A 14,965-nucleotide genomic window follows, 5' to 3' on the forward strand; every position below is an offset into this window, starting at 1 on the left:
CCAAGGCAACAAAGGAGTGGCTCAGAAGAAGCACATTAAGGTCCTGGAGTGGCCTAGCCAGGGAGCTGAAGGTTCGAGTTGCCAAACGTCAGCCTCGAAACCTTAATGACTTGGAGAAGATCTGCAAATAGGAGTGGAACAAAATCCCTCCTGAGATGTGTGCAAACCTGGTGGCCAACTACAAGAAACATCTGACCTCTGTGTTTGCCAACAAGGGTTTTGCCACCAAGTACTAAGTCATGTTTTGCAGAGGGGTCAAATACTTATTTCCCTCATTAAAATGCAAATCAATTTATAACATTTTTGACATCCGTTTTTCTGGATTTTGTTGTTGTTATTCTGTCTCTCACTGTTCAAATAAACCTACCATTAAAATTGTAGACTGATCATGTCTTTGTCAGTGGGCAAACATACAAAACCAGCAGGGGATCAAATACTTTTTCCGCCTCACTGTAAGTCAGTTTACTGTGCAAACAGCAGTCACTCTGGGAACTCTGTTCTCATAGCTGGAGGGCCAGTCTGCTCCTCCCACAGTACCATGCGTTGGTAAGAGTGCAGACAGATCTGGGTCCAGACTCCCCTAGCTCCTCCCACAGTACTATGGCGTTGGTAAGAGTGCAAACAGATCTGGGTCCAGACTCCACTAGCTCCTCCCACAGTACCATGGCGTTGGTAAGAGTGCAAACAGATCTGGGTCCAGACTCCCCTAGCTCCTCCCACAGTACCAGGGCGTTGGTAAGAGTGCAAACAGATCTGGGTCCAGACTCCCCTAATCCCACAATACCGTCATAACCCTCCTGTCAGCGGCGGGCCACCTTCAGGGCCGAGGGGTGAACGTTGCAAATGTCAAACCACTGTTCCCCCACCTCCCTGTGTGGCATCAGGCCGTTGTGTGGCAGCGACGGTCTCCTCCAGCGGTCTCTGCTCCTCCCCGCCGCCGCCACCCTCCAGAACTGTGCGTCCTTGAACAGAAAGACAGCGTTGTGCGTGTAGGAGAAGTAGGAGGCGTCTATGTTACCGCCTGGGTGATCCCCAGGCACCACTGCAGGGAACACAGCTGTGATCTTCCTGGGGAAGCCTGGGGCCAAGCTGTTGGCTGTCACGTCGAACGCATACACCTGTTGGAACACATTTACACGTTTAGATGACAGGGAGGAGGAACTAAATAAAAGAACCGTTGAAAAATCTATTCGAATGAGGCCGGTGATAAAATGTACTGAACGATCAATTTAGCAAAACAAACAAACTCTGATGGGGATTTTTATGCATAACACAATATTTTCATGTGTCATGTTTTAACAACTGATTCGTGCATTTTGTCCTCCACTTTTTCCACTTGGATATAATTGGGAAGCATTAAAGGAGGAATGTTTAGACTCTGTGGAGAATGATGTAGCCCTTCCGGAACTTTCTGTGTTTATGGTGAGAGATCTGCTGAGGAAGATTTCAAATGTACCAAATCAATCTTTATTTAAAGTGCTTTTAAAATCGCTAAACACTTTACATTTAAACAACAAAATCAAGCAGATGAAAGAAAAACTAAACAGGAAGAATGAAGGAAATTGTATCAAACATACAGCAACAATATGTTAATGACATATGGCTAATCAACATTTTTACATTTACATTTTAGTCATTTAGCAGACGCTCTTATCCAGAGCGACTTACAGGAGCAATTAGGGTTAAGTGCCTTGCTCAAGGGCACATTGACAGATTTTTCACCTAGTCGGCTCGGGGATTAGAACCAGCGACCTTTCGGTTACTGGCACAACACTCTTAACCACTAAGCTACCTGCCGCCCAGGTTAATGGTATATGGCTAATCAACAATATGTTAATGACATTATGGCAAATCAACAATATGTTAATGACATTATGGCAAATCAACTTCAAACTTACATTAGTGCCCTTAAAGAAGTAGATATATGAGTCCCTCCTGTCATAGAAAGCTGTGTCTATTGGACTGGGCACCCCTGGGAACCCCTCAGAGATGAGTCTAGGGTAGCGGTGTCCCTCAGGGTCCACTGTCAACACCTGGTCTTTGCCATCGTCATACTCCCAGTACTGGGTGCCTAGTGTACACAAGGAGAGATTCATACAATATAGATTTATTCAACTTCTATACATCTTTTCATTACAGAGAACATTTCAAAATCGCTTTAAAAAAAAAAAAAAACGAAACAAACAACAATCATATAAAACAGCTATATGATAGAGTAGGTTTGGACTATGATTTTCAGCTGCAGTTGAACGTTTTCAGGGTTTCAAGCCTCCAACAGATGTAGCCACAGTCAAGAGGGAGACTCAAGCCTCCAACAGATGTAGCCAGTCAAGAGAGAGCTAAGCCTCCAACAGATGTAGCCACAGTCAAGAGGGAGACTCAAGCCTCCAACAGATGTAGCCACAGTCAAGAGGAGACTCAAGCCTCAACAGATGTAGCACAGTCAGGGAGACTCAAGCCTCCAACAGATGTAGCCACAGTCAAGAGGGAGACTCAAGCCTCCAACAGATGTAGCCACAGTCAAGAGGGAGACTCAAGCCTCCAACAGATGTAGCCACAGTCAAGACAAATAGACAAAACACTTTTAGACAAACAAAATATACAGTATAAAATGCCCTTCCAGATCAGTGTGTGTGAGAGAGCGAGAGAGAGAGAGAGAGAGAGAGAGAGAGAGAGAGAGAGAGAGAGAGAGAGAGAGAGAGAGAGAGAGAGAGAGAGAGAGAGAGAGAGAGAGAGAGAGAGAGAGACAGAGAGAGAGACAGAGAGAGAGACAGAGAGAGAGAGAGAGAGAGAGAGAGAGAGAGAGAGAGAGAGAGAGAGAGAGAGACAGAGACAGAGACAGAGAGAGACAGAGAGAGAGAGACAGAGAGAGAGAGAGACAGAGAGAGAGAGACAGAGACAGAGACAGAGACAGAGAGAGAGAGAGAGAGACAGAGAGAGAGAGAGAGAGAGAGAGAGAGAGAGAGAGAGAGAGAGAGAGAGAGAGAGAGAGAGAGAGAGAGCTTTACTGTAGTCAGTCCCATTACCTTTAAAGAAGTAGACAGCATCAGTGTTCCTGTTCCACACGTGAACACATGCGTCCACCCCGTCGGTGGGAATGCCGTGCCAGCCCACCTGAAGTGCCACCGGGTCACCATAGCGGGTCCGGTTGGTCCTGTTCTCATACAGAGAGAGGAATGATTTGAACCCTTGCAATGAAGAACATATATATATATTGATGTGCGTGTTTTGAAAAATGTCCCATAGGGCGGCGCACAATTGGCCCAGCGTCGTCCGGGTTTGGCCGGGGTAGGCCGTCATTGTAAATAAGAATTTGTTCTTAACTGACTTGCCCAGTTAAATAAAGGTTAAATAAAAAAATAGAGTTGGTCCCCCCCTTTGCTGCTATAACAGCCTCCACTCTTCTGGGAAGGCTTTCCACTAGATGTTGGAACATTGCTGTGGGGACTTGCTTCCATTCAACCAGAAGAGCATTAGTGAGGTCGGGCACTGATGTTGGGCGATTAGGCCTGGCTCGCAGTCGGCGTTCCAATTCATCCCAAAGGTGTTCGATGGGGTTGAGGTCAGGGCTCTGTGCAGGCCAGTCAACTTCTTCCCCACTCGACAAACCATTTCTGTATGGACCTCGCTTTGTGCACGGGGGCATTGTCATGCTGAAACAGGAAAGGGCCTTCCCCAAACTGTTGCCATAAAGTCATCTAGGATGTCATTGTATGCTGTATCGTTAAGATTTCCCTTGACTGGAACTAAGGGGCCCGAACCATGAAAAACATCCCCAGACCATTATTCCTCCTCCACCAAACTTTACAGTTGCCACTATGCATTCGAGCAGGTAGCGTTCTCCTGGCATCACCAAACCCAGATTAGTCCGTCGGACTGCCAGATGGTGAAGCGTGATTCATCACTCCAGAGAATGTGTTTCCACTGCTCCACAGTCCAATGGCGGTGAGCTTTACACCACTCCAGCCAACACTTGGCATTGCACATGATGATTTTAGGCTTGTGTGTGGCTGCTCGGCCATGGAAACCCATTTCATGAAGCTCCCGACTAACAGTTATTGTGCTGACGTTGCTTCCAGAGGCAGTTTGGAACTCGGTAGTGAGTGTTGCAACCGAGGACAGACGATTTTTACGCGCTTCAGCACTCGGCGGTCCCATTCTGTGAGTTTGTGTGGCCGACCACTTCGCGGCTGAGCCGTTGTTGCTCCTAGACGTTTCCACTTCACAATAACAGCACTTACAGTTGACCTGGGCAGCTCTAGCAGGGCAGAAATTTGACGAACGTACTATTTTTTAATTATTTTTTTGGTCATTTAGCAGACGCTCTTATCCAGAGCGACTTACAGGAGCAATTAGGGTTAAGTGCCTTGCTCAAGGGCACATCGGCAGATTTTTCACCTAGTCGGCTCGGGGATTAGAACCAGCGACCTTTCGGTTACTGGCACAACGCTCTTAACCACCTGCCGCCCTGTCTTGTTGGAAAGGTGGCATCCTATGACGGTGCCACGTTGAAAGTCATTGAGCTCTTCAGTAAGGCCATTCTACTGCCAATGTTTGTCTAATGAGATTGCATGGCTGTGTACTCGATTTTATACACCTGTCAGCAACGGTTGTGGCTGAAATAGCCAAATCCACTAATTTGAACGGGTATCCACATACTTTTGCCTTCGGAAAGTATTCAGACCCCTTGACTTTTTCCACATTTGGTTAGGTTACAGCCTTATTCTAAAATTGATTAAACTGTTTTTTTCCCCTCATCAATCTACACACAATACCCCATAATGACTAAGCAAAAACAGGTTTTTAGAAATGTTTGCTAATTTATTAAAAATAAAAACTGAAATATCAAATTTACATAAGTATTCAGACCCTTTACTCAGTACTTTGTTGAAGCACCTTAGGCAGCGATTACAGCCTCGAGTCTTCTTGGGTATGACGCTACAAGCTTGGCACACCTGTGTTTGGGGAGTTTCTCCCATTCTTCTCTGCAGATCCTCTCAAGCTCTGTCAGGTTGGATGGGGAGCATCACTGCACAGCTATTTTCAGGTCTCTCTAGAGATGTTCGATCGGGTTCAAGTCCAGGCTCTGGCTGGGCCACTCCAGGACATTCAGAGACTTGTCCCAAAGCCACTCCTGCGTTGTCTTGGCTGTGTGCTTAGGGTCGTTGTCCTGTTGGAAGGTGAACCTTCACCCCAGTCTGAGGTCCTGAGCGCTCTGGAGCAGGTTTTTTTTAAATGTGATATTTGAATTTTTTATTTGTAATACCTTTGCAAAAATGTCTCAAATCTGTTTTTGCTTTGTCATTATGGGGTATTGTGTGTAGATTGATGAGGGGAAAAAACAATTAAATCCATTTTAGAATAAGGCTGTAACGTAACAAAATGTGGAAAAAGTCAAGGGACCTTTCCATACTTTTTATAATGATTACTTTGTTTTCAAAACACACATATATCTTTCTTGGTCTGTAGGAAATACACCGACACAAACCCAAAGTAGTTGAAGAGGTGAAAGGTCAACTTTATTACTGTCATTATTGGTGAATTCTTACCTGTTTTCATAGAGCCAGTACCAGCCATCCCTCATGAAGTAGGTGTTGAAACGAATCACCACCTCACCGTACTGGGTTCTCTCCTTCCTGATCCAGTCAAACACTGTGTTGAACTGACCCTTACAGCCCCCTAGAGGGAAACAGACCAGACACTGTGTTGACAGACAGACAGACAGACAGACAGACAGACAGACAGACAGACAGACAGACAGACAGACAGACAGACAGACAGATAGACAGATAGACAGATAGACAGATAGATAGATAGATAGATAGATAGATAGATAGATAGATAGACAGACAGACAGATAGACAGGCAGGGACAGACAGGCAGGCAGGCAGGCAGGCAGGCAGATAGTATACTCCTCTTTCGTCCACTAGGTGGTAATGTTTCCACAACTTTCACATACAGTAGCTCTCTCCTACCATAGAGGTGCTGTATGGCCTTCCTGTCCATCCAGTTTATCTCAAAGCCCGATTCCTGGGGCAGGTAACTGGGTTGCATAATGGAACCAGTCCTGTAGATGTGTGGCAGGCCCAGGACATGGCCTATCTCATGCACTGCCACCTGATGGAGGGAAAAAGAGTGGTAGTATTCAGGGTTCATTACACTTCACTAATTTAGCAGACGCTCTTATCCAGAGCGACTTACAGGAGCAATTAGGGTTAAGTACCTTGCTCAAGGGCACATTGACAGATTTTTTCAGCTAGTCGACTCGGGGATTCGAACCATGAACTTTTCAGTTACTGGCCCAACGCTTAACCACTAGGCTACCTGCCTACTCCCTGATAATGCTCACTCATCCCTGACATTTATGACATGTATCGTGGACACAAATATGGAAAACAGAGTTGGGGTCAATTCCATTTCAATTGGCTGGTTTAGGAAGTAAACAAACCAATGAGGAACATATAATTTCAGTTTACTGACTGAATAGACTGACTTGAAATGGAATTGACCCCAACTCTGATGAAGAAATACTATCTGGGTTTTCCAATGCAATACATTTACATTACATTTTAGTCATTTAGCAGACGCTCTTATCCAGTGCATACATTGTTTTTTCATTTTTTTATATTTTTCATACTGGCCCCCCGTGGGAATCGAACCCACAACCCTGGCGTTGCAAACGCCATGCTCTACCAACTGAGCTACATCCCTGCCGGCCATTCCCTCCCCTATCCTGGATGACGCTGGGCCAATTGTGCGCCGCCCCATGGGTCTCCCGGTCGCGGCCGGCTACGACAGAGCCTGGATTCGAACCAGGATCTCTAGTGGCACAGCTAGCACTGCGATGCAGCGCCTTAGATCACTGCCCCACTCGGGAGAAACAACAGTGGCATGAGGTTATTTCAATGTTTCTTAACCCTTGACATTTATGTCACTGAAACAAATGAGAAATACCACAATTAAATCTAATGAATACAAAATCTGGGTTTTCTAATATTTACATGAATGTAGTTTGGTCTTATAAATGAACACAGGGAAGAAAGGCAGGTATAACACAAGTCACAAGTATGTCAGATTTTACAGATGCATCATCTTTGAATCACACATCCTGTCCCACACTCACTTTGAGCAGGCTGATCCCACTGCCAGTGTTAGGTGCAGTGAAATGTTCGTCGTCATCAAAGTGAATGTCTCCCAGGAACCATGCATGGGCAAACTCCCGTCCAGTACCATCAAACTTCTGGTTGCATCCCAAGTGTCTCCCTGTATGGTCGACGCACAAAGAAAAAGACACATCTATCGTCATTGCCTCCACTAAATGTAAAGACGTTAAAAAATATATGACAATTTTCAGGGAAGATACAGTACAATGAAAGATGTAGCCTGGTCCCAGACCTGTTTGTACTGTCCTACCAGCTGGCAACAAGACAGCACCTACAGGTCTGGGACCAGGCTACAGTAGATGCAATTTGTTCATGACATTCAATTCATCCCAAATGCACAGGTATTATTGTCTAAGAGGGGTCGAGACATGCCTGGGTACCAGTCTGTTGATGCGAGACAAGCCCGGGTACCAGTCTGTTGATGCTGAGACAAGCCTGGGTACCAGTCTGTTAATGCGAGACAAGCCTGGGTGCTAGTCTGTTGATGCGAGACAAGCCTGAGTACCAGTCTGTTGATGCGAGACAAGCCTGGGTACCCGTCTGTTGATGCGAGACAAACCTGGGTTACCAGTCTGTTGATCGCGAGACAAGCCTGGGTACCAGTCTGTTGATGCGAGACAAGCCTGGGTGGCAGTCTGTTGATACGAGACAAGCCTGGGTACCAGTCTGTTGATGCGAGACAAGCCTGGGTACCAGTCTGTTGATGCGAGACAAGCCTGGGTACCAGTCTGTTGATGCGAGGCAAGCCTGGGTACCAGTCTGTTGATGCGAGACAAGCCTGGAGTACCAGTCTGTTGATCGCGAGACAAGCCTGGGTACCAGTCTGTTGATGCGAGACAAGCCTGGGTACCAGTCTGTTGATGCGAGACAAGCCTGGGTACCAGTCTGTTGATGCGAGACAAGCCTGGGTACCAGTCTGTTGATGCGAGACAAGCCTGGGTACCAGTCTGTTGATGCGAGACAAGCGGTACAGTCTGTTGGTGCGAGACAAGCCTGGGTACCAGTCTGTTGATGCGAGACAAGCCCGGGTACCCGTCTGTTGATGCGAGACAAGCCTGGGTACCAGTCTGTTGATGCGAGACAAGCCTGGGTACCAGTCTGTTGGCGCCGAGACAAGCCTGGGTACCAGTCTGTTGGCCATCGAGACAAGCCTGGGTACCAGTCTGTTGTCGTGAGACAAGCCTGGGTACCAGTCTGTTGGCGCTTGAGACAAGCCTGGGTACCAGTCTGTTGACGCGAGACAAGCCTGGAGTACCAGTCTGTTGGCGCCGAGGCAAGCCTGGGTACCAGTCTGTTGTGTGAGACAAGCCTGGGTACCCAGTCTGTTGATGCGAGACAAGCCTGGTACCAGTCTGTTGATGCGAGACAAGCCTCGGTCCCAGTCTGTTGATGCGAGACAAGCCTGGGTACCAGTCTGTTGATGCGAGACAAGCCTGGGTACCAGTCTGTTGATCCCGAGACAAGCCTGGGTGCCAGTCTGTTGATGCGAGACAAGCCTGGGTACCAGTCTGTTGATCGCGAGACAAGCCTGGGTACCAGTCTGTTGATGCGAGACAAGCCTGGGTGCCAGTCTGTTGATGCGAGACAAGCCTGGGTACCAGTCTGTTGATGCGCGAGACAAGCCTGGGTACCAGTCTGTTGATGCGGGGGCAAGCCTGGGGACCAGTCTGTTGATGCGAGTCAAGCCTGGGTACCAGTCTGTTGATGCGAGACAAGCCCGGTACCAGCTCTGTTGATGCGAGACAAGCCTGGGTACAGTCTGTTGATGCGAGACAAGCCTGGGTACCAGTCTGTTGATGCGAGACAAGCCTGGGTACCAGTCTGTTGATCGCGAGACAAGCCTGGGTACCAGTCTGTTGATCGCGAGACAAGCCTGGGTACCAGTCTGTTGATGCGAGACAAGCCTGGGTACCAGTCTGTTGGCTGAGACAAGCCTGGGTACCAGTCTGTTGATGCGAGACAAGCCTGGGTACCAGTCTGTTGATGCGGGACAAGCCTGGGTACCAGTCTGTTGATCGCGGAGACAAGCCCGGGGACCAGTCTGTTGATGCGAGACAAGCCTGGGTACCAGTCTGTTGATGCGAGACAAGCCTGGGTACCAGTCTGTTGATCGCGAGGCAAGCCTGGGTACCAGTCTGTTGATGCGAGACAAGCCTGGGTACCAGTCTGTTGATGCGAGACAAGCCTGGGTACCAGTCTATTTCTGCCAACATTCCAGTCCTCCGTGTCATTTGCATTACAGGGACTGGTAAAGAGAGGATGTTAGCAGAAACAGACTGGTACCCAGGCTAATACAAGACCCACCTGTGCCAAAACCCAGTCTGATGTCTACATCCTCCAGGGGAGAGAGTGTGTCCTCTACGAACTCCAGGGGAGACACCTCGCTCCACATCCTGAAGGCCAGTCTGATGATATGTCTCTGGTCCTGTATGGTCAGCTGACTGCTGTAGCCCTCTCCTAGAAATGAACAAAGGCCAGCACACACTATCTTCAATATGATATGTCTCTGGTCCTGTATGGCCCAGTTGGTAAAGCATGGTGGTTTAATTCCTGGGTCCGCCCACGTACCATGTACTGACCTGAAGCTTTGTCTGTATGTACTTCTTCTATTTCTTCATAGATCTAGAAACAACAACTCATAGTAACCCTCCTTTATCAGCCTCATAGTAACCCTCCTTTATCAGCCTCATAGTAACCCTACCTTATCAGTCTCATAGTAACCCTACCTTATCAGCCTCATAGTAACCCTCTTTATCAGCCTCATAGTAACCCTCCTTTATCAGTCTCATGGTAACCCTCCTTTATCAGCCTCATAGTAACCCTCCTTTATCAGCCTCATAGTAACCCTCCTTTATCAGCCTCATAGTAACCCTCCCTTATCAGCCTCATAGTAACCCTCCTTTATCAGCCTCATAGTAACCCTCCCTTATCAGCCTCATAGTAACCCTCCTTTATCAGCCTCATAGTAACCCTCCTTTATCAGCCTCATAGTAACCCTCCTTTATCAGCCTCATAGTAACCCTCCCTTATCAGCCTCATAGTAACCCTCCTTTATCAGCCTCATAGTAACCCTCCCTTATCAGCCTCATAGTAACCCTCCCTTATCAGCCTCAAGTAACCCTCCCCTATCAGCTTCATAGTAACCCTCCCCTATCAACCTCATAGTAACCCTCCCTATCAGCTTCATAGTAACCCTCCCCTATCAGCCTCATAGTAACCCTCACCTATCAGCTTCATAGTAACCCTCCCCTATCAGCCTCATAGTAAACCTCACCTATCAGCCTCATAGTAAACCTCACCTATCAGCCTCATAGTAAACCTCCCCTATCAGCCTCATAGTAAACCTCCCTATCAGCCTCATAGTAAACCTCACCTATCAGCCTCATGGTAAACCTCCCCTATCAGCCTCATAGCAAACCTCACCTATCAGCCTCATAGTAACCCTCACCTATCAGTCTCATAGTAAACCTCACCTATCAGCCTCATAGTAAACCTCACCTATCAGCCTCATAGTAAACCTCACCTATAAGCCTCATAGTAACCCTCACCTATCAGCTTCATAGTAACCCTCCCCTATCAGCCTCATAGTAAACCTCACCTATCAGCCTCATAGTAACCCTCACCTATCAGTCTCATAGTAAACCTCACGTATCAGCCTCATAGTAAACCTCACCTATCAGCCTCATAGTAACCCTCACCTATCAGTCTCATAGTAAACCTCACCTATCAGCCTCATAGTAAACCTCACCTATCAGCCTCATAGTAAACCTCACCTATCAGCCTCATAGTAACCCTCCCCTATCAGCCTCATAGTAAACCTCACCTATCAGTCTCATAGTAACCCTCCCCTATCAGTCTCATAGTAAACCTCACCTATCAGCCTCATAGTAAACCTCACCTATCAGCCTCATAGTAAACCTCACCTATCAGCCTCCACTTCAGCACCATTTTGGAGAAGGCCATGTTTCCCCATGCATGTCTCCTCACATGTCTCTTCTGCCTCCGCTTGGACAGCAGTGAAACCAGGCGGCTCTGATGCTGATGAGGTCTGTCAGTAGCAGTGGTAGAAGGGCTCTGATGGGGTCTGTCAGTAGCAGTGGTAGGGGGTCTGATGGGTCTGTCAGTAGCAGTGGTAGGAGAGGGCTCTGGTGGGTCTGTCAGTAGCAGTGGTAGGAGGGCTTGGAGGTCTGTAGTAGCAGGAGGGGGGGGGTGGGGTCAGTACATGGTGGGAGGGCTTGGGTGTCGTAGCAGTGGTGGAGGGCTCCTATGAGGTGTGTCAGTGGTGGTGGGAGGAGGGCTCTGATGAGGTCTGTCAGTAGCAGTGGTGGAGGAGGGCTCTGATGAGGTCTGTCAGTAGCAGTGGAGGAGGAGGGCTCTGATGAGGTCTGTCAGTAGCAGTGGTAGGGAGGAGGGCTCTGATGGGTCTGTCGGTAGCAGTGAGTAGGAGGAGGGCTCTGATGAGTCTGTCAGTAGCAGTGGTGGAGGAGGGCTCTGGTGAGGTCTGTCAGTAGCAGTGGTGGAGGAGGGCTCTGATGAGGTCTGTCAGTAGCAGTGGTAGGAGGGCTCTGATGAGGTCTGTAAGTAGCAGTGGTAGGAGGAGGGCTCTGATAGGTCTGTCAGTAGCAGTGGTAAGGGGGCTCTGATGAGGTCTGTCGGGTAGCAGTGGTAGGAGGAGGGCTCTGAGTGAGGTCTGTCAGTAGCAGTGGTAGGAGGAGGGCTCTGATGAGGTCTGTCAGCAGCAGTGGTAGGAGGAGGGCTCTGATGGTCTGTCAGTAGCAGTGGTAGGAGGGGCTCTGATGAGGTCTGTCAGTAGCAGTGGTAGGAGGGCTCTGATGAGGTCTGTCAGTAGCAGTGGTAGGAGGAGGGCTCTGATGAGGTCTGTCAGTAGCAGTGGTAGGAGGAGGGCTCTGATGAGGTCTGTCAGTAGCAGTGGTAGGAGGAGGGCTCTGATGAGGGTCTGTCAGTAGCAGTGGTAGGAGGGCTCTGATGAGGTCTGTCAGTAGCAGTGGTAGGAGGAGGGCTCTGATGAGGTCTGTCAGTAGCAGTGGTAGGAGGGAGGGCTCTGATGAGGTCTGTCAGTAGCAGTGGTAGGAGGGCTCTGATGAGGTCTGTCAGTAGCAGTGGTAGGAGGGCTCTGATGAGGTCTGTCAGTAGCAGTGGTGGAGGAGGGGCTCTGATGAGGTCTGTCGTAGCAGTGGTAGGAGGGCTCTGATGAGGTCTGTCAGTAGCAGTGGTAGGAGGGCTCTGATGAGGTCTGTCAGTAGCAGTGGTAGGAGGGCTCTGATGAGGTCTGTCAGTAGCAGTGGTAGGAGGTCTCTGGTGAGGTCTGTCAGTAGCAGTGGTGGAGGAGGGCTCTGATGAGGTCTGTCAGTAGCAGTGGTAAGAGGAGGGCTCTAATGAGGTCTGTCAGTAGCTAGTGGTAGGAGGGCTCTGATGAGGTCTGTCAGTAGCAGTGGTAGGGGAGGGCTCTGATGAGGTCTGTCAGTAGCAGTGGTAGGAGGAGGGCTCTGATGAGGTCTGTCAGTAGCAGTGGTAGGAGGGCTCTGATGAGGTCTGTCAGTAGCAGTGGTAGGAGGGCTCTGATGAGGTCTGTCAGTAGCAGTGGTAGGAGGGCTCTGATGAGGTCTGTCAGTAGCAGTGGTAGGAGGGCTCTGATGAGGTCTGTCAGTAGCAGTGGTAGGAGGGCTCTGATGAGGTCTGTCAGTAGCAGTGGTAGGGTCGTTCACTGTGTGACTGTGTGTGTTGCTGTTATTCTCTGTGTTGTTTATAGCAGAACCATTGAGAGTATCACCCGACTGGGTCGTAATATTCTGTTGTGTTACTGGCAGATATATAATCTGTGTAGGTACTAACAGTGCTATTAAAATGTCACTGAATGTGTTGTCAATCTCTGTATAGTTTCCATCAGTGCCACTAGAAATGTCACTGAATATGTTATTGTCCACTGTGTAATCAGTAGCAGTGCCATTTAAAGGACCACTGAGTGTATTGTTAGAGTATTCTGAGTTGTCTATGTTCTTAGTTAGCAAGGTGGCAGTGTTGTTTCCAGTGCTGAGCTGGTGGAGTCGTGTGCGTCATCAGTAGCATCCATTTCAGTCTCCTTATCCGGGACCCCACACCTAGGCTTGTTCATGGCAACCTTGGTGGCGTCATCAAACACCCCTGTGACAGACAGGCCGGACACCTTCTGGAACTCTCTGAGAGCTGAGATGAAGGCTTGGCTTTCAGTGGGGTTTGGAGAGTCTTCATCTTCACCATCATCTTCATCATCTGTCTCTGCACGTGACAGTGATGAGTCTCCCTCCTGTATCCCAGATAGGAAGTCTTCCTCGCCAGTGAAGTCTTCATCGTTAGAAATGCCTGTTGTTTCTTCAAACTGGACCTCGTCCCAGTTCACTGGTCTTATGAAGCCATATCTTGAGAGAAATAGCTGGAAATATGGCATGTGGTTGAAACAGCTTTATTAAATGTAGAACTAACACCTCTATAACATCTTACAGGTAAATTAGCCAACATTCCACTCCCTGTACTTCATGTCATTGTGAAACCATTTTGACACATGACATTGAGTATAAGTGGAACGTTAGCTAAACAGACTGGTATCCAGGCTGTTGAACGTTAGATAAATCAAATCAAATCGTTATTTTCTCACATGCTCCGAATACAACAGGTGTAGACCTAACCATGAAATGCTTACTTACAAGCCCTTAACCAATAATGCAGTTCAAGAAATAGAGTTAAGAAAATATTTACTAAATAAAATAAAGTAAAAAATAAAATAACAATAACGAGGCTATATGAAGAAAAAAAAAATGGTATGCACTCACTAACTGTAAGTCGCTCTGGATAAGAGCGTCTGCTAAATGACTAAAATGTAAAATGTATATACAGGGGGTACCGTTACCGAGTCAATGCGGGGGGTACAGGTTAGTCGACAGGGGGGGGAGGTGTCAATGTAAATTGTCAGGGTGGCCATTTGATTAATTGTTCAGCAGTCTTATGTCTTGGGCATAGAACCACTGCTATCCAGGCTAGCGATGCATCTGACTCGATATTTCACTGTTATTGTTTTGTATCGGTTTCCTTTAAAATAAATGCTTTGTTATCATCTTCAGTAAGAAAGTCAAACCTAATAGAACTACTCCGTGACTGTGTAATAGATGTTATGTTGAATAGCTGAACATCACATTTGCACATAATAAAACTACTGATCACTTGGAGAGAAAACAAAATAAAAGTTTTACCTCTGCAGTCTCCTTGTCTGTTATGAGCTCAGCTTGGTGAGAGGAGGGGATCTGTAGATCGGAATGATCCCGACTGTGGAAGACTTTCTCTGCATCAGGGGAGCTAATGCTGGTCAACAATAATACAGTTATCAGCTGGAGTAAAGTCAGCATCGTGGTTGTGCGTCTTGACACGGGTCAGTTTGTTGCGGGAAGATAATGATCGACTGAAGAGCGCATCTTGTCCTCAAAAGATTTACGGCTCCTTTCCTAAGTACACGCCCTTTAACGTGACACACTTTAGTACCGACACTTCAATAAAGTAGACACTCAGCTGCGAAAGGTAAACACCTCTTCTATTTAAGCGGCTGTTAAATTAAACGTCGGCCAAATGTGTTACTAACGCTTCACTGGCTACTAATGGATACAATGCGTTTGAACTGTTGGCCTTTGCTTTCATCCCGACAGTAGGCGACTCCGGCCCACAAGCACCTGTTTGGAATTGGAAGGCATGGCGCGGGTCTCTCCCCAGCTGGATTTATTCTGTCACACACTGTCTAAAAAACGGCCATAAATAAA

The 14,965-nt window shown here is 47.8% G+C and overlaps 1 protein-coding gene across 1 annotated transcript; it reads right to left on the reverse strand.

Annotated features, from left to right (window-relative positions):
* Nucleotides 1-415: 415 nt before the first annotated feature.
* On the reverse strand, nucleotides 416-14,958 carry LOC123487925 (matrix metallopeptidase-21-like). Its single transcript, XM_045218917.1, has 10 exons — nucleotides 14,408-14,958; nucleotides 13,221-13,593; nucleotides 11,087-11,350; nucleotides 9,468-9,620; nucleotides 7,124-7,263; nucleotides 5,976-6,117; nucleotides 5,550-5,679; nucleotides 3,027-3,154; nucleotides 1,899-2,071; nucleotides 416-1,118 (listed from the first exon to the last, which is right to left on the reverse strand). The coding sequence occupies exons 1-10, from the start codon at nucleotides 14,558-14,560 to the stop codon at nucleotides 801-803; spliced, it is 1,974 nt and encodes a 657-aa protein (XP_045074852.1). The 5' UTR covers nucleotides 14,561-14,958; the 3' UTR covers nucleotides 416-800.
* Nucleotides 14,959-14,965: the final 7 nt, after the last annotated feature.

This window comes from Coregonus clupeaformis, unplaced genomic scaffold (assembly GCF_020615455.1).
Source record: "Coregonus clupeaformis isolate EN_2021a unplaced genomic scaffold, ASM2061545v1 scaf1901, whole genome shotgun sequence".
NCBI lineage: Eukaryota > Metazoa > Chordata > Actinopteri > Salmoniformes > Salmonidae > Coregonus > Coregonus clupeaformis.